The sequence below is a fragment of the Somniosus microcephalus genome, chromosome 5 (genome assembly GCF_052327205.1).
Source record: "Somniosus microcephalus isolate GS21.2 chromosome 5, FLI_Smic_1.0, whole genome shotgun sequence".
Classification (NCBI taxonomy): domain Eukaryota; kingdom Metazoa; phylum Chordata; class Chondrichthyes; order Squaliformes; family Somniosidae; genus Somniosus; species Somniosus microcephalus.
In genome coordinates, this window is record NC_140991.1 from 297697880 (window position 1) to 297724780 (window position 26901).

A 26901-nucleotide genomic window follows, 5' to 3' on the forward strand; every position below is an offset into this window, starting at 1 on the left:
TTCCACATTAAAAAAGGTGCTACATAATGCAAGTTGTTATTGATTTGCATCAGGCATATGCCTCAGGGACAGACATCTGGTCTAAGAACCAGAGGGATATTGGTGCCAGGGAACGAGGTCAGCAGTAGAGGTCCTCAATGAGGGGGGTTGGGGAAAATATTGAAGTGCGAGTAAAATCAATTTGCTGCAAGATGCGTTAGTAATCTGATCCATCAACTGAGCCAGGCGTTATAGTAATAGCTGATGCAAGACAAACCCAAAAATGGAGTGATTATACCCATGAGGCCTTCTCTTAGCAGTGCTAATATTTACATAAATGAATTAGCAGCCGACATCTAGGAAATGTACAATAACCAGTCCAAAAGATGGCAGCTCAGATTCATGAATCTCTAACAAAGGGTTACCCACCTGTGCCACCAAGTCAGTCTGCTCCTTCTGGAACATTCGATTCAGAGATTCAGAGGCAAGGCCTACCATATCCGATCGGGCCTTCATTCCATTCATCAAAGGCCCGATAGTTTCTAGCATTGCCATAGCCCGGACACACAACTGAAGGAAAAAAAAGTTAAAATTTTTTAGTCAATTGCAAAACAATCACCATGTCATTATTTTTCTGGTACATCAAAAACAAAAGGTCACAGGGGAACTCATTACTAAATAACAGATATTGAACGTCTCAGTGTCACTGGGATATTTTATGCAACTTTAAGTACATTATCCCCCTTCTTCATCTGTCTGATTTAATGCATATTATCCAGAAGGTGGCTCTACAGTCTACATCACAAATCAATTGCCAAGAGTCACTAGGCACTGCCTAGGTGTAACTTTTCCATTTTCCCCCTCCTTGCCGTGAAATGCCATCAGATCGCAGAATCTGCTCTTCCCCAACAGGTATGATATACTTGCTTCCTATGAGGATAAGGAGAAAGGCTGTGACAATGCTGACCAAAGCACCACTGAGCAGGAGGCAGTCTGGTTTTTTTTTTTGGGGTGGGGGGGGAAAAGGAGAATAGCACAGTTGTAGTAATTGGGGATTCGATAATCAGGATAGATAGCATCCTCTACAGTCATGAACAAGAGTCTTGAAGGGTATGTTGCCTACCTGGTGACAGGGTAAGTGATATCGTAAAGCGGCTGGAAAGGAAACTGGAAAGGGAGGGTGAAGAACCAGTTGTCATGGTCCAGGACCAACGATATAGGAAAGAGAAGGAGGTCTTGCTACAGGAGCATCAGCAGCTAGGAGGCAAATTAAAAAGCAGGACCTCGAGGGCAATAATCTCATCCGAGCCACGTGCTAACTGGCTTAGCAACAAACAGATCAGGGAAGCAAATGTGTGTCTGGGACAGGCTGGGATCACAAGTACTAGCTGAAAGGACAAACAAGGCTGTAGAAAGGACTGTAAACGGGTAAGGGGGCGCTCAGACAGACAGAAATAAAAATAAGTGTCTCATCTTTAGGCTAATTTCAAACAGGATGAGAGCAAAGTCCAGATCATAAATGGTGTTAAAAATATTAAAAATACTTCAGGTTCAGAAAAAAAATAGGAAATTAACAAAATAACTGATAAAAATGCAACAGGAGTGAAGAACAAGAAGTGTGATAAGTTAAAAGGTGCGAGAAAAACAGCATCAGGGCAAAAGGTTGGGTAGGATGTTGCCCAAATAAGAGTTCTATACGCAAATGCACATAGCATCATGAATAAAACAAGCAAATTTGAAGCACAAATTCCGCTTAAAGGGTCTGACGTAGTGGTCATCAGAGGGACCTGGCTACAAGCTGGGTATGACTGGAGATAAATATTCCAGGTTATAAAAGGTCTTTAGAAAGGTCAGGGACACAAAGAAAAAGGTTGGGGGGGGGGGGGAAAAGAAAGAGTAGCAATGTTGACAAAATACACTATTGGGGCATTAGAAAGAGGGGCTATTAGTAAAGGCGAGAAGGAAGTCGAAACGCTCTTGGTAGAATTGATGAATAGAAAAGATAGAAGGCTTTGGCAGGAGTTGTCTACAGACCTCCTGATAGCACTGATAAAGTAGCAGGATGCACAAATACGGAGATCAGCGAAGCTTGTTGCAAAAGTAGAATGGTTATAATAGGAGACTTTCATAGACTCGGAGAACCAGAATAGCTCGAGCCCCAAAGGCAGCAAATTTGTGTATTCAAGACTGTTTTCTGGAACAATATCTTCTTGAACCAATACGAGGACAGGCCATACTAGATTTAGTGATGAGTAATGAGCCAGAATTAGTTAACAATCGAACGGTAAGGGAACACCTAGCTAACAGTGACTGTAACATGATTGAATGCAACATTAGGTTTGCGAGGGAGAAAGGCGAGTCACAGACCAAGGTTTTAAATTTAGAGACAGCAGACTTTGAAGTGATGAGGCAGAAATTGACCAGTCGACTGGGCAGAACTATTAATAGATAAAGCTACAGATGAACAGTGGGAGGTGTTCAAAGAAGTATTTGGTACAATACAAGGCCTGTACATAACCCTGAAGGACAAGAGCTCTACTTGTGTAATTAAAAGGGTTGAGATAGTATAAAACTAAAAGGGTTTTATACAAATAAACAATAATGGAGATCCCACAGACAGAGATATAAAGAACAGCAAAGGGACACAGAACACAAGAACTGCAAAAAGGGAATACAAGAGAAAACCTGCGAGGGACATCCAGGACAACACAAGTTTTTTTTTACAAATATATTAAAAGGGTGGCTAAGAGTAATGTGGGCCCCTTAAAGACAGATGCTGGTGGCATTGTAATTGACAATAAGGAAATGGCAGACTTGCTAAATAATTACTTTGCGTCAGTCTTCACAGTAGTGGAAGAGGATAAAGTTCCAGAGATACAAGGAAAAATAAAAATGTTCTAGAATCTATTAGGGCAGAGCGGCTGAGCACTTGAACAAATATGAAGTAATCAGAGAGCCAGCATAGATCTGTGAAGGGTAAGTCATGTCTGACTAACCTAGTTGAATTTTTTTTTTTTTTTTTTTTTTTTTTTTTTTAAGGTCACCAATGTGGTAGGTAAGGGGGTGTTTATGGATGTTAGTTATATGGACTTCCAGAAGACATTTGAACACAAGAGACTTAGGAAAAATGGAAGCACATGGAATTGGAGACAATCTTTTGACATGGACAGGGAATTGGTTAGGGGATGGGAGACAGTAGGGATAATGGGGGTGCTCTCCAATAGGCAGGATGTGATTAGTGGTGTTCCCCAGTGATCTGTACCGGGGCCTCAGCTTTTCACTATATTTATTAATGACTTGGATGAAAGAATAGAGCCGTATATCCAAGTGTGCTGACAACACTAAGTTAGGTGGGATCAAAAAGTTGCAAAGGGACATTGATAGATTAAGTGAGTGGGTGGGTAAAACTGTGGCAGATGGAGTTCAAAGTGGGAAAATGCAAGGGCATCCACTTTGGATCCAAGACAGATGGATGAAATTAGTTTCGAAATGATGAGAAGCTCGAAACTGTGGAGGAGTGGAGAGATTTAGAGATCCATGCACATAAAATCACAAAGCTAATGGACAGGCACAAAAAAAATTAACAAGGCTAATGGAATGTTAACCTTCATCTCAAGACGGTTGGAATACAAAGAAGTGGAAGCTGTAGATCTATAAAGCTCTGGTTAGATCGCATCTGGAGTATCGTGTTCCATTCTGGGAACCGCACCTCAGGAAAAATATATTGGCTTTGGGGGGCACAGATTCACCAGAATAACACTGAAGCTAGAAGGGTTGAATTAGGAGGACAGGTTGCATAGACTAGTCTTGGCATTCACTCAAGAATAAAAGATTAAGGGGTGATTAATTGAGGTGTTTAACTACCCTATCAAATCCTTTTAAAGGAAAACTATTTCCTCTGGTGGGGTGTCCAGAACAAGGGGGCATAATCTTAAAATTAGAGCTAGGCTATTCAGGGGTGATGCCAGGAAGCACTTCACATAAATGGTAGCTATTGAGGCTAAGTCAATTGAAAATTTCAAAACTGAGATTGATAGATGTTTTGTTAGGCAAGGGTATTAAGGGGTATGAAACCAAGGCAGGTAAATGGAACTAAGATATGGATCATCCATAATCTAATTGAATGGCAGAGCAGGCTCAAGGGGCTGAATGGCCTACTCCTGTTCCTATGCTGCATCCTCAGTGACTCGCTGTATATAGTGGTACAGGAAACTCTCGATTTACCGGCACCCAAACAACCAGAAATCTCGGTTAACCGGCAAAATTCAGGAGTAGGTTCAGTTAAGATTTTCTTCATATTAGTGGCCGTTTCTTGATTCTTGGCTGTGTAATCGGGGGTTTCTGCACTTGTTGCTAAGCAACAGGGACGCTTGGTCTGTGGCCGGGGTTCTTGCAACTGTTGCTAAGCAACAGGGAAGCCTGGATTTGTTGCTGTGTACGGAGCTCTCGTATCTTTTAACTATAACTCTCTGTAATCCAGACTTTGATAAACCGGCACCACGCCGGTACAGTCAGTGCCGGATAATAAAGAGTTTCCTGTATAATGGTTTTGATTATTAAAGTTCTTCTTGCTTACCTTTTGGAGTTTCTTTGGTGAAAAATAAAGTGTGGGAATTGCATGCAGCTGGGCCGGATTAATATAATTTTGCCCCACTTTCTCTATGCAAACCACCTTAGTCCTATTGAACTGAAATTGCAATCCACTACCAAAGTGGAGAATCTTCATTCAGCAAATAACTAGTTACATTGAATTACATAGTATTTACAGCATTGAAACAGGCCATTCGGCCCATCTGGTTTATGCTCCACACGAGTCTTCTACCACCCTACTTCATCTAACCCCATCTACATATCCTTCTATTCCTTTCTGGCTTCCCTTTAAGGCATCTATGCAATTCATCTCAACTATTCCTTCTGGTAGCAAGCTCCACATTCTAACCACTCTGAGTAAAGATGTTTCTCCTGAATTCCGTATTGGATTTATTATATTTATGGCCCCTAGTTTTGGACTTCTCCACAAGTGGAAATATCTTTTCTATGTCTATCCCATCAGTTATGAACCCCTTCATAAATTTAAAGACCTCTATTAGGTCACCGCTCAGCCATCTCTTTTCTGGAGAAAAGAGACCCAGCCTGTTCAATCTTTACTGATAGTTAAATGATGAGTGTGAAATTTTCACGTGAAATTTAAACACTTTGAAGCATTGGAACGGATCATCAATTAAGTGAAAAAGTAAAACCTGGCGAAAACAGAACAATTTGCTGCAAAAAATCCTATATACGGCCCCAACATTATCCCAAACCTTCAAAATGATAATCTAATGGCTCTCATTACATTGTGACTGGTGCTTGCATCTCACTAACTGCTTTAGCTTGAAGGGAAAGCACAAAACTTTATGAAGACTAAAGATTTGCTGATGGCATAGAGGATTGAAGAGAAAGGCCATCTTTATAAACTAATAGCAAAGGATACTGTACAACCAACCCACAAAAGGGATGGAGGATTGCAACAGTTGCTAAATGAACATTAATGTAGCCAGGTCAGAGGGTCTGACCAAGAAAAATTAATATTTTATCAACTTCATAATCAACAATGGATCTAATTCTATGAAGGAGGCCGAAGGATATCAAGTTCCAACAGTTCAAGCTTTCCTAAATGCGGCCATTTCATTTACCAAGAAATGAATATTCGTGACAAGAAAACAGAATACTTAAAAAGTTCATTCCCTTTAATAGATGATCAAGATGCAAGGTTGCATCCTGCATCACTATAGGCAGGCAGGGATTGGAGATACAAGCATAGCATAGGGATGTATTATCCAGTTTGTCTGGATTCCTACTGTCCAGATCACTTTCATTATAAAAGTTAGCAGATTTGCTCAGAAAAATGATTTCTACTTTACTATCAAGATACCTCTTTGTAGGGGATGTCTTTTAGACATACTAATATCTTGATTAATGTACTGAACGAAAACTTCCTGTATTCCATTAGGACCGGCTGTGGGAGGAAGATGGCTCATTATTGTTTAAAGTTGCTTCGAATAAAATGTGGCCAAAGATTAAATAAGACTTCAAATTGCGTCAAACTGCCCAACCCAATCAATGTACCCATCAACGCCCTCAGATGGTCATCTCCAGGCCTGTGTGTTTATAGGTTATAATAAATGTTGTTGGCATTGTAGCCAATTACCTTGATTTGACAGACAGGCCTTCAAAACATGCCCGCTTCTCAAAACAATTACACCAGCATAAAATTCAGCACATTCCACATAAGTAATTGCGTTTGTGTCTTGGCGAGGCACACCATGATAAAATTGGGCTCCGTAAGCTTATGCTTGTGTAATTTGTACAGAGACTATTCTGTTCTTGCAGTGAAACAAGACTGTCAATTTCTTTGAAAAATACACCGTCTCAAATTCTGGGGACTATATTCAACTGTGGAGTATTCTTGCCTATACTGCTTACTTTTGTAAATAATTACATGAAGAAGCCTGTTTAATGGCTTAGTCTTACAAAAGCTGTCTAGCAGGGCAGATATTATTCACCTTCTGCAGTGATGTGAAATGTTGAACTCATCCAGTATAAGGTTACAGAAGAGGGATTATTTGCCCGGCTATACGCTCTACACCATATACTGTACTAAGGATTGTTTACTCTGGCATGCCATATCCCATATACTGAATACACACAAGTTTTGGATCATAGGGAGCACGGGCTCAATGGCAGAAGCCATCTTTTGTAGCACAAATGAGAAAGTGTATTAGGAGCAAACCCAAATCATAATAGACAAGTGAGGGTGAATAAGCACTAGTTACTTGAATGGAGCGAAAACAAATCTAATATGCGATGAAAGTTTCTGAAATTGTGTCATCATTCTCAGACTCCAATGATAAAAACATTGAAAGCTGTAGAATAAGAAAAACAAAGTTGATATTTAGCAGTGAAATAAAATAAATCTTTACCTCATTGTCAGAAAGAGCATGAATGACCCGGATTGATGACTTGGGGATGGCATTGTTTTCGTGGTTCAGAGCCTGAATAACTTTAGGAAGGTGACCTAATGGAGGTACCTGGTCTGCGAGCTGAGGCTGGGAATAAAAGAGGCAGACAGCTGCTGTGGTAACCGTCTCTAAAGTTTCACCCTGTGCACAAAAAAAAGGCCAATTACAAACATGTGCTGTCATTTCTCACTAGTTTATATAAAATGTAAGCTGTAGAGACAAAAATCTACACAAAAAAATCCAAAAGGATAGAACAAAAAACCATTCAATCCAACAAGACTGCTTCTTTCCATGCAATCTCCCAAGGGAAATCTTAGAGTTCTTAATATCAGAAACATGGTAAAGTCAATCTGCTCAAAATCCATTTCTACTTTGCTGTGAACCTATGGTTAGGAATGGTCAGTGTATTGCATTGAATTTTATAGCACAGAAACAGGCCATTCAGCCCAACAGGTTTATGGTGTTCATTCGCTACGCGAGCCTCCTCCCACCTCATTAAAATATCCTTCTATTCCTTTCTCCCTCATTTTCCTAGCTTCCCATTAAATGCATCTATGCTATTCGCCTCAACCACTCGTGGTAGCGAGTTCCACATTTTCACCAATCTCCAGGTAAAGAGGTTTCTCCCGAATTCCCTATTGGATATATTAGTGACGATCGCATTTATACCCCCTAGTTTTGGACCCCCCCCCACAACTGGGAGCATCCTCTCTAGGTCTACCCTATCGAACCCCATCATAATTTTAAAGATCTCTATCAGGTCACCTTTCAGTCTTCTAATAAGACCCAGCCTGTTCAGTCTTTCCTGGTAGTTATACCCTCTCAGTTTTGGTATCATTGTAATTTTTTTTTCCTTTTCTCCAGTGCTTCTATATCCTTTTTGTAATATGGAGATCAGAACTGTGCACAGTGCGCCAAGTGTGGTGTAAACAAGGTTCTATACAAGTTTAACATGAATTCCAAAGCAGAGAAGTTAATTCCTACAGAAATGAACCCCAGCGCTTTATTTGCACTTTTTATGGATTTGTTTACCTGCGTTTCTACTTTTAATGATGTGAATCTGTGCTCATAGATCCCTTTGGGCCTCTACCCTATTTAGACTTTTATTTTCTGAGTAGGTGGCCTCCTTTTTCCTCCTACTAAACTGCACCACCTCACACTTATCTATATTGGTGAAATTCATTTGCCATTTACATGCCCATTCTGCAAGTTTATCATCTTCTTGTAGGCGGCGGCTCACCACCACTTTCTCAAGGGCAATTAGGGATGGGCAATAAATGCTGGCCTTGTCAGCAACACCCACATCCCTGGAGTGAATCATTTAAAAAAATGTCTTCCTCAGTATTAACTATACCCCACAATTTGGGGTCATCTGCAAATTGATAGTTTAATTACTAGTGTAGTTACCTTATTCATACGTGAACAATTCCTATCTGTTCAAAAGTTGCTTTAAATTACACAAAATAGGTAATTTTTCCACAGTCACTACTACTTTGACATTAAACGGTATTTTCATTACTTACATGAGGATTATTTGTTTCCAACAGCTCTGTGAGCTTCTCCAGCAGTGCAACAAGAAATTCCCGAGGTTTTCGAAGAACCCAACCAGGTTGTGCAATAAAGATTCTCAAGAAGACTCCGCCTACTGATAATTCACCTCCGACTTCACCACAGATCGTAAAGTCCTCAGGCAACTGAAGAGAGTGGAGAACATCAGTTTTACACTAACAAGAGCATTTTCTCTCCTTTGCAGCCTCCTCCCCTGCCCCCCTTCCCACCCAAACAAGCCATACTCTATTCCATAGCCCATGATTGAGAGCAGGAAATCTACTTCACAACTTATCCCTACTCATGATCATGTACTTGGTTTGCAGTCAGCTAGGCCATTTCCTCTACTTTTCTGTGGGGAATCATCTGGCCTCCATCTGCACTTGTCTCCGATACCACAGCCAACATTGAAATCTTGATTGTAAACTCATGACCTACCACTGTGACATAGAACTTTAGGGTAATTGTGTTATACAACTATTCTGCTCACAGAAGATTGTTTTGCTGAGCAAACCACTAAAGTTTGATATCAAAATTAGGGTTTTCTCTGAAGAAACAAATTATGACAAAATATTTGCTAATGGGTGTTTACAGACTTTGCTTCAAAATATTCTCTAATTCCACAATTGCAAGTTTAACACATATCTGTTCGGAATGAGCAAAGGCAAATCCAAACCAAATAATAATGAACTTTAGCAACCACAGGATTCAAATATCAGATCCCTGTGGTTACAAGAGCTGTCGCGATCCAGGAACTAAGCGGGACTAATCCGGAAAATCAATGTGCAAACTACCGCAGGGAGCATATTCCAATTTCTATTTGCTTTTCTTTGAGTTCAAGCATTCCCACCACCAGCTCTCCGAAAGTAACTTTTTCTGGATGTGCGATAGCAGGTGTATGCGTTGGACACCCTTGGTAAAAGGACATATGACCAAGATGGGTGGGAATTCACCACACAGTACAAGTTGCTCAAATATCAGCTTGACAACAGAAAGAGGCTGAAATGGGTCTTCGGTGGCACCTGCAGAACCCGCGTCAAACTTCATTAAATACACTGGCAAGAGGGAAAACAGTTATATTCAACCAACGATATGCTGGCATCCGCAACCTTGGTCTTTTTATCCCCCCTCTGCTCATAAGGAGGAAACTGGAGAGAGGTTTGGCAAGTCTGTGGTTCAACTTGCAAGTGAATAGATTCAGTCATCTTTACCATTACTGTGAATTTCACTCGTTAGGGTAAATATTTATTGAAAGAAACATCTCCTGCCCCATGACGAAGTTTTCACTTGTAATTTCTGGGACCCCCCCCCCCCCCCCCACCACCACATGGATGGTGCAGGAGCTAACTCTACAGAAGGGGGACTTTGGGCTCACTTTCCTTTAGAAACTTTAAGATCAATGATATTAGTAACAAGCCTTCCTCCATTTTGTTCTAGCATTATCAGCATAAATTTCACTCCCTGCCCAGCACATTGAATTCTCTACTCTCTGGACTTCAAGACAACCTTTGGTCACTGCATCATCCTATGCCATCGACCTTTATCCCCAGTATGCCTTTTGTTCACAAAGAGGATAGAGCTCTCCTACACACCGCCCTTGCATGTATACTTTCCAATAGCGTGCAAGCTGCTAACTTTCAAATATTTCATCCATTTGCAAATTCAGCTGAGTTTTCTCTTTCATATCAAGCACTTTTCCCTCAATACAACTGCAACTTTCTCCAAAGCACAAGTCTGTCCAAAACAAATATAGCTCTCGCAGCTGGGGAGGCCAATGCTTGCGTCAGGATACAAGAGAATATTTGTATAAGACAATGCCCCTCTCATCAGCAATCAACATGGCCAACACCAATGGTGCAGACCATACAGCTAGCGTGATGTTGTGACTTTAATTTACCTCATTTTTCTTTTCAACTTCGGTGATGTCCTGCAAAATGTGGCTCGTCATTTATTTAATTAATTATTAAAAAAGTACATCCTCGCATGAACTGATATTCCACGCATCTTATTCACCAATTTTTACATAAGCTCAGGATTGGTACCCAACGTATAATAGGAAGGTTGAAAGGACTTTCCCTCCACACAAAAGGTTAGTAAGGCACCGAACATTTTACCACAAGTGGTTATTCAAATCGAGTCAATCCCAACATTGAAGAGGGAATTAAACCCCTTGAAGAAAATATTCAAGAGTGCAGGAAATAAAAGTAGACTACAAATCATTGGGTAGGTTGCAGTTAGAATATATGGGTGCCTTACTTTGGGAAATACGTCAAGGCCATATAAACTGCATACAAGAGATGTACTATGATAGCAGGGATGCTATAGTCATAAGGAAAAACTAGCAAAACCGGGGCTCTATTCATCATTTGAATAAAGGAGGTTAAGAAGCAGTCTAACAGAGGTGTTAAAAATTGAGAGGTCTTGATAAAGTAAGTTACAAAAATTATTTCCATTGGTCATTGAGTCAGTAATTGGAGAGCATAAATTTAAGATCAGTACCAAAAGAGGAGTTTAGGAGAGTTGATTTTTAATTATGCAGAGGCTGGTTAGGACATGAAAAGCCCCTGGTAGAAGCTGTAGTGGAAGCAGAATTTTTTATAGCTTGAAGTGAATAATTATTGGAAAGAAAAAGATTGTGTGTATGTGGGGGGGGGGGGGGGGGGGGGGAAAGAAAGGGAAGAGAGACATGTGTATGGGGGGGGGGGGGAAATATGAGAAAAAGAGTGTTTGAGAAAAATTGACTAATTGGATTGTTCTTTCAGAGAACAAGCACAGGAATGATGGGCTAAATAGTCGACTGCTGTGCTCTAAAATCATATAATTTTAAGCACATAACTGACATGGTACCAGCACTAGTACAGGTAGACTATCCTTTATCCGCACTTCTGAAAACCGAAAGTTTTTTTGTGGCGCGCAAGTCATGCGCACGACATAACCAGAGTGGCGCCAATCATGACCCGACGCAGCCGATGCTTTTCTGACCTGATTTGCGGGCCTGCTTAGCGTAGGAGTCAGCCGATATCCGGCTTTCCCACAACTGGCGGCAGCAGTCGAGCCCCAGACCCCCGCTAAGTCAAGGTATTCAGATACGGAGCAGGGGGAGCTGTAAACAGACTGTGAGCGGCAGCATAGAGCAGCAGGAAGGGGAATGAGACACGCAACAGTCGCAAGAGGTAGCCTGAACTTTTAAAATTTATATTAAATACAAATACTAATTACCAAATTAATTTAATGTTCAGAGTTTCCCCAGTCTGAAATCCGAAAATTTCCGAAAACCGAAACACAGCTGGTCCCAAGGTTTTCGGATAAGGGATAGTCAACCTGTATTAGCAGTCATCGTGGGTCAAATGGTCCTCCTCTGTACTGGAAATTCTATTACATTGTGATCATTTTCCATGTTGAAATGCACTGAGTCATGTGGATAACTACGAATATTTTGAGCAATAAGAACATAATGTTCATATCGATTCCACATTGAACCAGTTAAAATTCAGTTTGAATTTCCAACATTCAGTATTTACACTAACATAAACCCAAGCAGCATTCATCCATAGCCCATTTTACATCCATTTGTTGCACGCGGGTTCACTCATCCCTCTATGCCACTGTTGCCTCAAAGACTGATTTACTTGCAAGAAATTTTGGAGGTCATCATGAATAATCGCAACAAATTATAATCTCTTGGAAAACTATTATTTTGCCAAAATTCATAAATTGACAAACAAAAATTACAGAAATATAGACTATTTATGAAGAAGAAGAAGCTTGCAACCTAACAAACTGACAGCATGGATTATTTCCTGGAATATTTTTGTACGCAAAAAATGCACCATATCGTGTAATGTCACTTCCATCTTATTTCAAATTTTCACAAATAAAGTTTTTATACAAATACAAAGGCTTTATAACGGCCACTCCCTTGACATGTGGCAGGGAACACTAATTCATCCCCAGGCACATTGATCACATGCCCCCTTCAAGTCAATATTGTAAAGTTACAGGAGAATACATCACATTTATCTACTGCCACTTTAAAAATCGGGATTATTTTATACAATCTCTGCATACCTTCCAATTCACATCTGGATCGTCACGCTGTTGCTTGAAGTGGCTTTAAAAGAAAAAAACAAACCTAGTTTCATTAAAGAATCACAGTTTCAGTAAAGCAGTGCTGCACTCTTACTTGGCATGTGTGAATTAGAGAGATTTATAGGTGGATGCTGGTGCTGGGGAATGGAATGCTTCCAAATTTGAACAGTCTGTCCCAGTAATCCCAGCTCATTCAGACGTACAGTGAAGCTAGTGTCCTACCTGCACTTCAACAAGACGGTACAGCAATGGACATTTTTTCCATTTCCCACCAGCCATCTTGTGGCCTGAGCGAGATTGTCAATTTAGTGCAAAGAAGAAATAATTGTGCGTTGGGAGTACCAGATGGGACTACCCAAATTCATTTCACACAGGGTCCAGACGGTGCAAGACTTCCATCCCATCACTCTTAACTGGATTTGAACCCGGGCCCTAGAGGTGAAAGGCCAATGTCTGACCCACTGCATCAACCAAGCCCACAAAATTGAACCCTATTGGACAACACTTGTTCTTGGAATTAAGCAACATCTTAATGCATCTAAAACAAATCAAAAATACTGTCCTTACTTCTCAAGTCAAATTTTATGCAATCCATCTATTTTGAGACACTAAATAGTTTGGCCAAGAAGCTAGTTTAACTACCCTCTCCACAACTCAATTTTCCACATTTTCTCTGGTACCAAGATATTTAAGACAAAGAAAATACTAGTTCTGTCTCCCCACATCATGGCACGCTGGAGCAGGAAACTGTGTTAAATTGCCTACTTTTGACACAATGTTCTTCATTCTTTATTGTTCAGCCTTTGCACAAATGTAAATCAATTCCCAAAAACAAAAGGAATGGGCCAGCAAAAATCAAAGAAACCCAGCACATTGTGCCCACCACCTCAGTACTGTACCACGTGACTTCATCCCTCCCCCTCCAATTTATATATCTTGCTCTGTTATCACCTCGCTGCTCTTCTGAAGGAGACTTCAGCAGTAATTCAGAGGGGGAAAGATAAACTCCAGTTACTTCAAGTCAGTAAGGAATCAAGGGAAGGCAGAAGGGAGCTTTATACATGGAAGTCAAACTACATTCCAAAAAGGAATATACCAGAAGCTATTTGTTTGATTTCCATATCAAAATGTACAGCAAGAATACACAAAACAAATTGGAAACTAGTTTTAAAGCCAACTTGGAACACCAAACTATTCTACCTTAAAAGGTGTCAGATAGACAATTGCTTTGCAAAATGCACCTGCCCTAGAGCCAATGCTAGACACTGTCAGCACCCAGGTTAGGCCAGCTAATGGTGGACTTTACTGGAGAAGGTATCTTATTTCAGAATAGAAACTTTCAGAGGCTGGTAAAGGATACAGGAAACTTTCTGGTATCCGGCACGGACAGGACCGACATGTTGCCGGTTCATCAACAATTCCGGATAACCAAGCGCTATAGTAAAAGATACGGAGCTCAGAGCTCCGTATAAAGCAACAAACCCTGTTGCTTAGCTTCAAAACAATCGGCACAAGTTGCAAGCGTCGCTGTGGCTTAGCAACAGCTTCAGCTACACCCTTGCACAGCAACAAATGGAGTAAAAAAAATTAAGTTATCTGAACCGACTCCTGAATTTTGCCGGTGGATAGAGCGTTCCGGTTATTTAGGGGCTGGTTAATCGAAAGTTTCCTGTATTTTGGAAAGACCATCACACATAAGTGGAACCCACAACCAAATGTTGAAGCAGGGAAAAGAACTGGAAATGATGGGAAGCTTTGGACTATGAAAATCTATTTCTTTCAATTCTTCAAAAATACTTTCTAACCAGTGCAAACAGCTATGGAAGATTTAAGGACTAGGTGCAGATCGTTCCTTCTACAATGGCTCGTTTTGCTGCTTTTCATGAGCAGACTCCGCTCAACCAGCCAAAGATAGTGTTCTCTTACCTTCCCCAAAAGTCATGGCCAAGAGGAAAGCACTCAGGGCATCAGGTGCAACTAACAAGAACACTTCTGCTTTTGTGGCAAAATGGGATATTGACCAGGCAGAAAGATCACATGCAATAACATGGTTTCTCAGTAGCAGGGGAAAGAACTGGAAATGACAGGAAGCTTTGGACTATGAAAATTTCTTTCAATTCTTCAAAAATACTTTCATGTCTCGCGTCTAAACAGCTTCCACCTTTTATATTTAATGGATCTACTTTTAGTAACTTTTCATCTATTGATAGTCTTGGCCTCACTACTATCCACGCCAATGTCTTACCCCGAATACCCACTGACCATAGTTTGTACAGGGGCCTCGTAATTTACGAATGGTCTTTTGAAAAGTTTAGAAATTGCAGATTGTATGGTTTCCTTGTATATCTGGTTGGTATTTGGACTCCTGTATTTTTAAATATTGACTTGGAGGAGGGCGTTGTAAGCAGAATTCCCAAACTTGTAGATTATACCACATTAGAGGCAGAGCAAATGATCAGCAATTCAGCCAGATTCTGAAGGATTAAACTAGACCAACAGGTAGCAGGTGCAATTTATAGCAGACAAATACAACCTTAGCACCAGAGAAATCAATCAAGTGCACAAATTGAAATAGTTGTGCAACGTGATCGAGGGGGGTTAAGGAGTTATGATGCAATATTTATAAAGCCAGCAGCACAACATTCGACTATAGTTAAAAAAAAAGGGAAAATAAAGTAATGCATTGCACTTACAAAGGAAGAGTGCAAGTCTGAAGTGGTTGCATTGTTGTACAAGATGTTGGTCAGAGCCAATCTGGAATACTGTGTGCAGTGATTACCTAGTCACAGAAAGGATACTATTGCCTTGTGAGCAAATATGATTTCCAGAAATTTAAGTGAACATGAAAGGTAGATTTATTTTCTTGGGACAGAAATTTTATGATACAAGTCAAGTTTCCAAAATTATGAACAGAAATTGTCCTCCATGAAGGATCCTGGATGTCTGCACACAAACTCCATTAAATAAGAGCAGAAACAGTTAAGATCATTCTATAATTTTGGAAATTAATGCCACCATTAGCTTACGTACTTGAGCATCATTTCACGGACGGTTGAAGACACCTTCTCCCTGGAGTTGTCATTCCATATCAGCTCTGGATTTTCATGAGTCCCCTCGAATATGTGCACCGATGCTTCAGGATTGTCCCTCATGGCGTCCATGAAGACACCAGGTAGAAATTTGGTCAATGTGATTCTCACCTAAATTGGGAGTGGTATTGTTATTGAAATAGTTTAAGAGCGCTTCATAATCAAAGCATTAAAATCGCAACCACTGAGAACTGATAAGAACTTCACAGCATACCAGATTCCCAACAGTATTCTGTGAAACAGCATTTCCTCCTTGGCAGATATTTGAGGAAAAAAAAAAAGAGGTATGCGGAATACTTCAGATAGCAGCCATGCAGATACTATAGGAGTCATTTTATTTACAAAAAGCCACATTCCACCTCTGATCCTAATTTGTAGATAATCTTTCATGTTCTATTAATCTAGAAATCATCCTTCAACCACCACCAAAACAACTGCTGCGTTTGTCTCTAACAGTGATATATCAAAATACAATTGTTTCATATAGTTTCCCTGCAAAAGTTCACTATAGGTACACTTATGGGGAACAGCTAATCTGATTTAGGATTTATGAAGAAAAAACAATTTCAATTGGGGAAAGGTTATACAAAAATGAGGGGCGGTGAAAATCAAGGCAAATGTTCAAGGGTGTGAGGTGAAGAGCAGTACAGGTGAGCAGTTCAAATTTCAATGAGGCTCTTCTAGTGCAGTGGAGGAATGGAGTTTTAATCGGATGAATTTGGATAAAGATGGGGTGTGTCTTGGGGTGATTATCTTAATGCTCAGCCTCTTGCATTCCTTTTGCTCAGGTGCTCAGCCTACTGCATACCACAAGATACATTTACAGCCAACAACTTTCATCTTTCCAGAGCAGTTTTTTTTTTTTTTTTGCAGTGGTAGCATCTGTAAACAATTAGTGAGGCTTAGAAGTTAGGCAATGCATTTCTTTTATCCACATTTTGTTTAGATTTGAAATAACAGAAAATGCTGGAAAAACTCAGGTCAGGCAACATCCGTGGAGAGAAATTTGAGTTGACGTTTCGGGTTGGACCCTTCTTCAAAACTGGAAAGAAACTAGATCGGAGGCAGGGCTGCGATCGGACAAAAGAATAAAAGAAACAAAAGAAGTAAAAGAGATTAGAAGCTAGACGAGATGGTAATAGGCTGGGATTAGGTGTAAAGTGTACTGGCAGGGCAAGAGATAGCTGCCAGGTGAGAGAGAAACAAAAAGGGGGGGGGGGGGGGGGGGGAAAGGAGTGGAACAATTACAAGAGAAAATGAAATGGGGGCCGAGCTTATGATCTGAAATTGTTGAACTCGATATTGAGTCCAGAAGGCTGCAGACTGCCTAATCGGAAGATGAGGTGCTGTTCCTCGAGTTTACGTTGAGCTTCCGTGGAACAATACAAGAGGCCAAGGACGGTGAGGTCCGAGTGGGAATGGAGCGGTGAATTAAAATGACAGGCGACCGGAAGCTCGGGGGTCACCCTTACGGACTGAACGGAGGTGTTCCGCAAAGCGGTCACCCAATCTGCGTTTGGTCTCCCCAATGTAGAGGAGACCGCATCGTGAGCAGCGAATACAGTATACTAGATTGCGAGAAGTACAAGTAAATCGCTGTTTCACCTGGAAGGGGTGTTTGGGGCCCTGGACAGTGGGAAGGGGGGAGGTATAGGGGCAGGTGTTACATCTCCTCCGCTTGCACGGGAAGGTGCCAGGCGAAGAGGAAGGGCTGTTTGGGGTGATAGAGGAGTGGACTAGGGTGTCTTTAATTGTTTTGTTTTCACCCCCAAACTCTAAATCCCATGAGCATATTAAATTAGCAGCCCCATCTTTATCCAAATTCATCCGATTAAAACTCCATTCCTCCACTGCACTAGAAGAGCCTCATTGAAATTTGAACTGCTCACCTGTACTGCTCTTCACCTCACGCCCTTGAACATTTGCCTTGATTTTCACCGCCCCTCATTTTTGTATAACCTTTCCCCAATTGAAATTGTTTTTTCTTCATAAATCCTAAATCAGATTAGCTGTTCCCCATAAGTGTACCGATAGCGAACTTTTGCAGGGAAACTATATGAAACAATTGTATTTTGATGGCGGTGTGTTTGGACAACGTTGCCTCAGAATAAAGTCTCTTTGCTCTCAGTCTGAATCCAATAGAAACAAGAGGAATTTGCAATCAGTTGGAAGAGTAAACAGTAAGGCAGCGTTGGAGAAATGTACCAGAGCTATGGGAGAATGTGAAAACAGGCTGGCCTCTTTGGGTACGAGAGAGCAGGCTAACAATTGCCTTGATGACAAGGTCAAAAATAAAGATTAGGTGTGTGCTAACAAAAAGGTGGAAACATAGGAACTTGGGAGTAGGCCATTCAGCCCCCTCGAGCCGTTCCGCCATTCAATGAGATCATGGTCAATCTGCGACCTAACTCCATTTCCTGCCTTTGCCCCATATCCCTTAATACCTTTGGTTAACAAAAATCTATCAATCTCAGATTTAAAATTAATAATTGATCCAGCATCAATTGCCATTTGCGGAAGAGAGTTCCAAACTTCTACCACCCTCGGTGTGTCGAAGTGTTTCCCAAGTTCACTCCTGCAAGTTCAGACGAAAGGTCAATGACTTGAAATGTTAACTGTTTCTCTCTTCACAGATGCTGCCTGACCTGCTGAGTATCTCCAGCATTTTCTCTCTTTATTTCACTCCTGTAAGGTCTGGCTCTAATTTTTAGACTATGGCCCCTCATCCTAGGATCCCCAACCAGCGGAAATAGTTTATCTCTATCTAACCTATCTGTTCCCCATAAGATCTTGAAAACTTGGATCAAGTCACCCTCATTTTGGATCAAGCCACCTTCTAAATTCCAGGGAATAAAACCCTAGTTTGTGTAATCTCTCCTCGTAATTTAACCCTTGAAGTCCAGGTATTATTCTGGTAAATCTATGCAGCACGCCCTCCAAGTCCAATACATCAACAGTAGCAAAAAACTGAATGAAGTCTAACTAAAAAAAAACCCTATCCAAGCAAGACAAAGTCTTCAAAGCTACACTGGCTCCACTTGCACAGATAACAAGCAAAAGTACTTTGACTTTCTGGAATGAGAGATCACTTAACACTCACAAAATTGCAAAAGGGCCAGAGACCCCTCAACTTCTTCGATTGATCAAGCTAATCCACTGTTACTGATACGGAATGAAGCAGCTCATTTCACCTCAAATATATAGGCCCCTTTATAGGGCTAATGTTTTTTGCAACAATCCCAATTTCAAAACTTTGCATACTACAAAAAACTGTCAGTAATGTTAAATTTTAAATAATTTGGGATAAATTTCTGTTCTCATTGCAATTAAGAAACATTTGGTCCAAATGTTTTGGGTATTTACAAAGTCAACTGTAAGCTCCAACAATTACACACCTTTGGTCCAACGAGTTTGTCTGTAATCATTTTGGCAAAGAGCTCTGCAGTTTGTGCTCGAACCTGAGGATGAGTTGAATTACAAAACATGTCTAGTAGATATACAAGGGCACCTGCACAGAAGCAGAGGAGTAAATAGCTTCAATTTGCTGTTCAAAAATAAACGGTCTCAAACAAAATACACAAGAAAATTGCAAAATGGGGGGAAAAAATGAACTAGCAACTTCAGGACCATGTTACCTCTCAATCCAATAACATTTTAAGACAAGATTAAAATGGAGGTCGAACAGATGACTCCAATGAGCATTTGACATTCACACTCTGATGTAGACACAGACCAACCAAGGCTGCTGTTAAAAGTTTGACTGGTCTATTGTGTTGTAGATTTGGCACTCAAAATCAGGGACTTTAGTGCCAATATCTGAAGTGTACAATTAAATGCAGAGTAAAGCTCCCTCTATTCTGCCTCGGGTTTAGAAGAGCACCCCCTACATTCACAAAAGACATTTTGGCATTTTCTTTGCTGGCAATCCAGCCACACTCCTTCAAATATACGTCCTTAAATCAAAATAAACTGCGAAGTTCCAGAATAAAGATCAAGGAACTAGAGATAAAAATGGGATAATGCAACGTTATACCATTTTCTAAACAGTAGGCATTACAATTTAGTATCATGTCCCTGTAATCCTGAGAATTACAGTTTGCTAAATTTAAACTTAATGCACAAAGAGCAGTATGTGCTGGGCAGAAACTGTGTTGCAGCATGATGTCTGGAAAGTAATCCCATTGAAAATACCCATCTTACTCTCAAAACCAAAGTGCCCAGGACACTGCAGCAGTTATTTACTATACTGTGGCCTCAACGGTCATCTCTTTTATTCCAAGCCTCTAGGCTTTTCACCAACCTGATTGTCACCGTCAGCCATCTACAATTACCTTTGCAAAATTATTCACAAACTCATGTGTTTCCATCACATTACATACAAGATTCACATCTTGCTGCGGAAAATTGGAGACGTGTATTTCAGAGTGATTACAAAGGGTTCAGAAATTACAACACAGGTAATTGGCTCTGCTCATCTTCAAGTGTAACGAAGTACTGGAATATACATTCACATACTGGAGTCTGATCCAGCCATTTCCAATATACACAGATACAAGCAAGTCAAAAAGAAACAAACATATTGCTTTACCTTTCCCCATGGCTTCTTTTATGATCTTTGTATTTGATGTCAAAGCATAAAGGGTTTCAAGGACAAGCTGGCGACCTGAGGGACAGTAATAAAATATACAAATTTTAAAAATCATGGATTTGAAAACCTGTATGGTAAAGAACACTATTACAGCAGCAATTAAAGGCAGCATATCTGCATTTGATCTCCCTGACTGCATCGCGAATGGCGAGCATGGTACATTGGGTTGTGCGGAGCTTCATTTTGTGTTGTGTTGCTTTTCCTACTCCTTCCCCTTGTTCAATTCCTATTTAAATGCTGCTCATCTGCAATATTTTCAAATTCTGATCGAGTCTACACCCAGAATGTCTTGTCCGTTCACTCCAGAATCGCATCCGGTAACGGTTTGTTCCTTTCCCACTCCCCAAGTCTATGTTCCACTCTCTATGGTTTTCACATCATTCTGCATCAGTGTTAGTGCCTTTTCCTCGCCTGGTTAGTCTCTCCCCTCTCGTCTATATCTCTCAATAGCCCAGTTGCTTCTTGTGGTCCCTCTGCAGAGATTCTCAATTTTTAGGTCTTACTTCCAAGCCCCAGTGTGTTCAGCAAGATGGCAGCAAACTAGGTTAGAGCTAGGAAGCGGGATTGAGTAGTGATAGGCTAGCCAACATGTGCAGATGACATAAACTGGGGCTTGGGATTTGGGCAAGAGCATGGAGGAGGGAGGCCATGAGAGAGTGGGCAGCTTGGGCTTAGGATGGAATTGAGAAATAAAAGTTGGGAATTTACTGCATTCAAAGGGGGCATGAGGAAGGAGGCGGCTGGAGTCTGGTTCCATTTGGAGAAGACGCAGCATGCAGCTGATCCAAGGAGGAGATGGCAGGAAATGGCAAGACAGTGAGCAGGCAAGCATTCTGCCGAGGACCCGCATTGTAATGCTGTGCAGGCTGCCTGAAGATGCCTTGGAATTGGCACCCCAGGCCCAGGATAATTTAAAAAAATATTGACAGTAGATGCTCAGTTCAAGGATCAAAACTCCAGGACTTTTGCTCCACTTCCATTATGGGGGCATCACCTGCAAACTACCTGAACATACTATTGTTTCACTTCCGAAGCCCAAGTTCGATTGCAACTTTTACTGATATGAATCACTTCACTCGAATTTTACAGGCGCTATGCAAAGGGAGCCCAAGTTCTCTGAACTCCGCTCCGAGCAAGCGCAAATACAACATGACAAAGGCACCTATAAATTTAGTATTAACTAACTCTGGTGTTGCTCAAGGCAAGTCAGATTTGTGGTTTAATAGAAAGGACAGGAGTGTTATATTATAGAATGCATCGTGTACTATTCTGCTGCTACAATGTGCCACCCCCTTTCAGGCCACAGCGCTATTTTGCTGTGTATGTCTGTGGCCAATTAGAGGTTCTTAGGCAGTTTGAGGTCAAAAGAAAGCAAGAAATTACTTTTTTTGTGAAAATAAGTAAATGGAGACTCAAGGCAGAAGTTGGTTGGGGTGGTGGGGGGAAAGGAAGTTACAAGCAAGGCCAAAGTTCAACATCTCTTAAGGCTGCAAGTCAGAACACAAGATGAAGTGTTTTTTTTTTAAAGTACGATTGTTGTGTTTTTTCTCTCCAAAGCCATAGGCTATAGACATCCTGATATGTCAAGATCTTTTATGTTCCTTGCGAGTTTCTCTACATTCCATTTAAAAAAAATAACTGTGGGAAGAAATTTGCACAAGTGGATCAGCTGCAACAAGTGTGCCTAAAATTAATTTGCCTCGAAGCATGGGGATGAGAGGAGAAGAGTGCGAATGGAAGGAAGAGACAGAGAAGTGCCAGAGGGAGGGGACAGGAATAATGCAATGTGATGAACATTAACACTCATGGCTCTTCTGTGGTACAGAAGATACTGTGGTTTATGTGGAGAATTATAAAAAAGACTTGCATTTATATAGCAGCTTTCACAAACTCAGGACATCCCAAAGCACTTTACAGCCAATGAAGTACTTTTTTTTTTTGAAGTCACTGTTATAATGTACAGTCATTTGCACACAGCAAGCTCCCACAAACAGCAACGTGATAATAACCAGATAATAGCGATATTGATTGAGGGATAAATATTGGCCAGAATCCTGGGGATAACTCCCCTGCTCCTCTTCGAAAATAGTACCATGGGATCTTTTACGTCCACCCGAGTGTGCAGACAGGGCCTCGGTTTAACGTCTCATTCAAAAGACAGTGCAGCACTCCCTCAGTACTGCACTGGGGTGTCAGCCTGGATTGGTGCTCAAGTCTGCGGAGTGGTACTTGAAACCACAGCCTTCTGACTGGAGTTCCTGGTGACATTGAGTAAGGCGGAATGGGCAGTAAATTGAATGATGGAAAGTCCAGGATAGTAATGGAGGGGCAGGTGCCAAGCAGGATTAGGCCTATCAGAAAATAATTTAGAGGTATGGGAGTGGGGTGATTTATTCCACCATGTAGATGAGTACATGAATAATAAGCATGTTATGCAGAATTATTTAAATTACGTTCTTTAAAATTTACCAAACTGGCATTAGTGCAGTCAGAAAGCTCGTTTATATACAAACACAGCTAAAAGTGCCTGAATACTGATGCAGCAATCAGGTGCATACAAGCGTCCAGGGGTGAATTTAAGATTTATTCACCTAAAATAATTAAACTCACAAGTGGACAAAAAAAAAGTATATATATTCAGGTTTTTCTACAGGTAAAGATTGAAGACACACACTTGACTGCCCAATCCTCTCCAACTTTCTCTCTTTTTTTTTTTTGAAGGCACACATTGTGGCTGCAGTAAATTCCACAGGGAACAAAAAGCAAAATACTGTGGATGCTGGAAATCTGAAATAAAAACAGAAAATGCTGGAAACATTAGGCAGGTCAGGCAGCATCTGTGGAGAGAGGATGAACAAGTAATGTTTCCAGGCTCACGAGCCTTTGTCAGAACCCGGTCTTATAACAAAGGGGCACAAGACCTGAAATATTAACCCCATCCTCCCCTGTCCACAGATGCTGCTTGACCTTCGGAGTGTCCAGCATTTTCAGTTATTCACAGCAGGAGGTATTGGATAGTAATAAAAACAGAAAATGCTCTAAATACGCAGATCAGATAGCATCTGTGGAGAGAGAAACAGAGTTAATGTTTCAGGTCAATGACCTTATGTCAGAACTAGCAAAAGTTAGAGATATAACTGGTTTTAAACAAGTGCAGAGGCAGAGAAAGGTAGGAGGGGAGGAAAGAACCTTGGTTAGACCACACTTGGAGTACTGTGTGCAGTTCTGGTCGCCATATCATAAAAAGAATATAGAGGCATTGGAGAGGGTGCAGAGAAGATTTACAAGGATGATACCAGAAATGTGAGGGTATACATATCAGGAAAGGACAAACAGGCTGGGTCTCTTTTCTCTTGAAAAAAGGGTGAGGTGTGACCTAATAGAGGTCTTTAAAATTATGAAAATATTTGAGAGAGTGGATACAGAGAGCATGTTTCCACTTGTGGGGAAGAGCATAACTAGAGGCCATCAATATAAGATAGTCACCAAGAAATCCAATAGGGAATTCAGAAGAAACTTCTTTACCCAGAGAGTGGTGAGAATGTGGATCTCGCTACCACAGGGAGTGATTGAGGCGAATAATATGGATGCATTTAAGGGGAGGCTAGACAAGCATATATGAGGGAGAAGGGAATAGAGGGTTATGCTGATAGATTTAGATGAGGAAAGACTGGAGGAGGCTCGTGTGGCGCATAAAGGCCGGCATGGACTGGTTGGGCCGAATGGCCTGTTTCTGTGTCCTATATCCTATGTAACAAAAAGGAAGGCCTGTGATAGGGTGGAAGGCAGGAGAGGTGAATGACAAAAGGGATGATGGTGCAAGACAAAAGGTGGTGGTAATGGGACAAGTAAAGAAACAAAAAGATGGATCTAGAAGAGATGTAAATGGGTATAAGAGAAACATCAACAGCTGCTGGCTGGAAAAAATTGGGGCAGAGGTTATGATCTGAAATTGTTGAACTCTGTCGAGTCCGGAAGGCTGCAATGTGCCTGATCGAAAGAGATGCACTTCCTCGAGCTTCACTGGAACAGTGCAAGAGGAAGAGGACAGAGGGGGAGTGGAGCGGAGAATTAAAGTGACAGGCACCCGAAAGCTCGGGGTCATGCGTACAGACTCTCCACAGATGCTGTCTGACCTGCTGGAGCAAGGACGCTAGCTGACTTTTCACCTCCCAAGCCGAGTGGCACTCTTTTTGCTGCCCCAACTGAGATCAGCCAACTCAACACAGGCTGAACCTGGGTCTTACCTGGTCTAGGTGGCTCCATTTATAAAGTGCACTCATCAATTGAGCCATCAGGTGAACTGACGGTTCTTTAAATATTTACCGCCCCTAGCTAAAAAAATTCATACAATTTACTTGCTAAACAAAGGCGATCATGTAATCCCAAAATGAATCAAATTTAAGTTCATTTCTGACAGTTATTGAAGGGGTACTTACTGGATGGCAATGAATGCAGCAGAACTAGGAGGTTAGAAAGGACCAGTGATTCAGCAATGTTATTTACACATTCTTGGTTAGCCGTCACTATGTTCACTACCTGTGGCACAATAGTAAAATATTCAAATAGATTTCCCGTGATTCCACACAGACATATTCAGAAACGTAAATTAATATTTCTAGTCACCACCCGTCTACAAAACTAATCCAAAAAGAAGTTACAATATTAGAGTTTTATCACATTGTTCTTTACAGAATTGCAAATGAGATAATCTTCGGTAAATATACAGGGTGAACTCTTTAAATAAAGCTGCTATTGCATCAGGCCCATCAATTAAAGTTCATTCACAAGTAACCTGTCCAAATGACACCTTGTGCCTTTTTGCATTGATCACCTATTTATTCTAGCTGGCGAGCCAACATTATCCAAACTGAAGACCAATGCTTCGAAAATCAAGTCTTCGAGATCAGATCTGCTGCTTAACAGAAATACAGGACATCAGGTTTTCCTATTCACTGGGAAGTTATTTTTGAGCAACCAAGCAGGAGTCCCTTTGCAAGACTTTATAAAAGCACCAAGGATTAAAAGCTATTTTTGCCATTACTGAAACTACCACCTCTGGTGCAGCACATGTAACCTTCAGCTAGATGAAAGCATTGGCCCAGGACAACATGTAGCCTTCTTCCACATTGCTGCATTGGCACAACACCACTGCTGCCCCAACACTGATGAAAATACTAACGGAAGGAGGGGGAGGCGTAATAGCCTCCAATGATTTACAGACAAATGGGCCTCATGTCAGATAGATAGTGAGGTGAAGGACACCTACAAGACACCACCATCACTGTTTATTTCAGTCCTTTCCTCCAGATTCAGAGCTGCTATTTTCTCAGAAAGCACTATTACAGAAAAGCTCATTCCATTAATGTTGCCACAGACAATTAAGGTTACACATCAAAAATTTGAATTCTACAGAAGCAGATCTACTTGCTAGGGCTACTTCCTCAGATCAAGGAAAGTCCTAGTTGCAGTCAGTACTAAATTTAAATGCTCGTGAAGCGCCATGGGATGTTTTTGTACATTCAAGGCACTATATAAATGCAAGGCTTAAAGCAGCCCAGTTAAATAACTCTGGACATACCCTCACTATAACTAGATTGCTTCAGACTCTCAAAGCTGAATTGCTGCCACCAAAGCTATTCGCAAACGGCAGTGATGGGATGGAGGCTCTAGGCTGCTATTGAACACCTCGTGGCCAGTTCAGAGCAACACTCAAGGTGACTTGGGGTCACGTTGCTTGACTGTTTCATGGTACGGATTGTATGTAGCCTAGGAGGACCAAAGGAAAAATAAAACTGGGAAGGTAACTTGCAGCACTACCACCAACAAATCCATAACTTACCTCCAATGCAAGTTGTTGAACCTGACCAGCTCCATGCACTCGCAAGAGAGAAAAGATCAGTTTAAAATGCCCGATGCATTCCGTCTCAGCACCTGCAACAAAACCCAAAATGAAGACCAGCAGATGTAAACTGGACCCAATATAAAAATATGGAACAGACCCTGCAATGACTAGTACAAGAATTTGACATGGTTGAGTCCAAGAACAGAAGCGTTTTCTCTGCGGTTTGCCTAACTACTCCTATTCAACCACTACATACAAATGAATGCTCCATCAAAATGGGAAACCATCTGGACAGTACAGAGGACATCCCTACCTTATGTACACAGGAGCTTAGTTTTAAAGCAGCGGAGAGCAAGAAAGGGGGGAAAAAAAGCAGACTCCAATGTGCACCAAGTTAGAAAATGTTGTAATGTGGACTTCAAACAGCAAACAATGAGGAAGGTTATACCTATGGTAACTAATCAAATAAACATTCTCTTTCATTCAAACACAACAAATTGAAGGTCTCTAACTTGTAAGCTCAGAACAAGTCGTAGATTTTTCAGTATTTGAGCTAGAGATAAAAGTGTGTACAAAATAAGTTTGTTTTCAAGTAGGCAATACCTGTACAAAGATGGACATATTTCATGAACATGATACAATTAGGATTTTTAAGTGAAATTTTTCCAAAAGTGAGCAATAGGGTGCAATAGCCACTCACAA

The 26901-nt window shown here is 41.0% G+C and overlaps 1 protein-coding gene across 3 annotated transcripts in view; it reads right to left on the bottom strand.

Moving 5' to 3' along the window:
- Nucleotides 1-26901, bottom strand: part of dnajc13 (dnaJ homolog subfamily C member 13) — a 168518-nt gene that overhangs the window by 9540 nt on the left and 132077 nt on the right. For 2 of the 3 annotated variants that reach the window (XM_085989205.1, XM_085989204.1), the window contains exons 46-54: nt 26197-26288; nt 24794-24893; nt 20295-20369; nt 19102-19214; nt 15648-15817; nt 12597-12639; nt 8504-8674; nt 6942-7121; nt 409-549 (exon numbers count right to left, since the gene is read on the bottom strand). In XM_085989205.1, coding sequence (XP_085845331.1) covers nt 409-549; nt 6942-7121; nt 8504-8674; nt 12597-12639; nt 15648-15817; nt 19102-19214; nt 20295-20369; nt 24794-24893; nt 26197-26288 — 1085 coding nt within the window. Of the gene's footprint in view, nt 1-408; nt 550-6941; nt 7122-8503; nt 8675-12596; nt 12640-15647; nt 15818-19101; nt 19215-20294; nt 20370-24793; nt 24894-26196; nt 26289-26901 lie in introns of those variants that run through there. The other variant, XM_085989206.1, reaches the window with a different exon arrangement.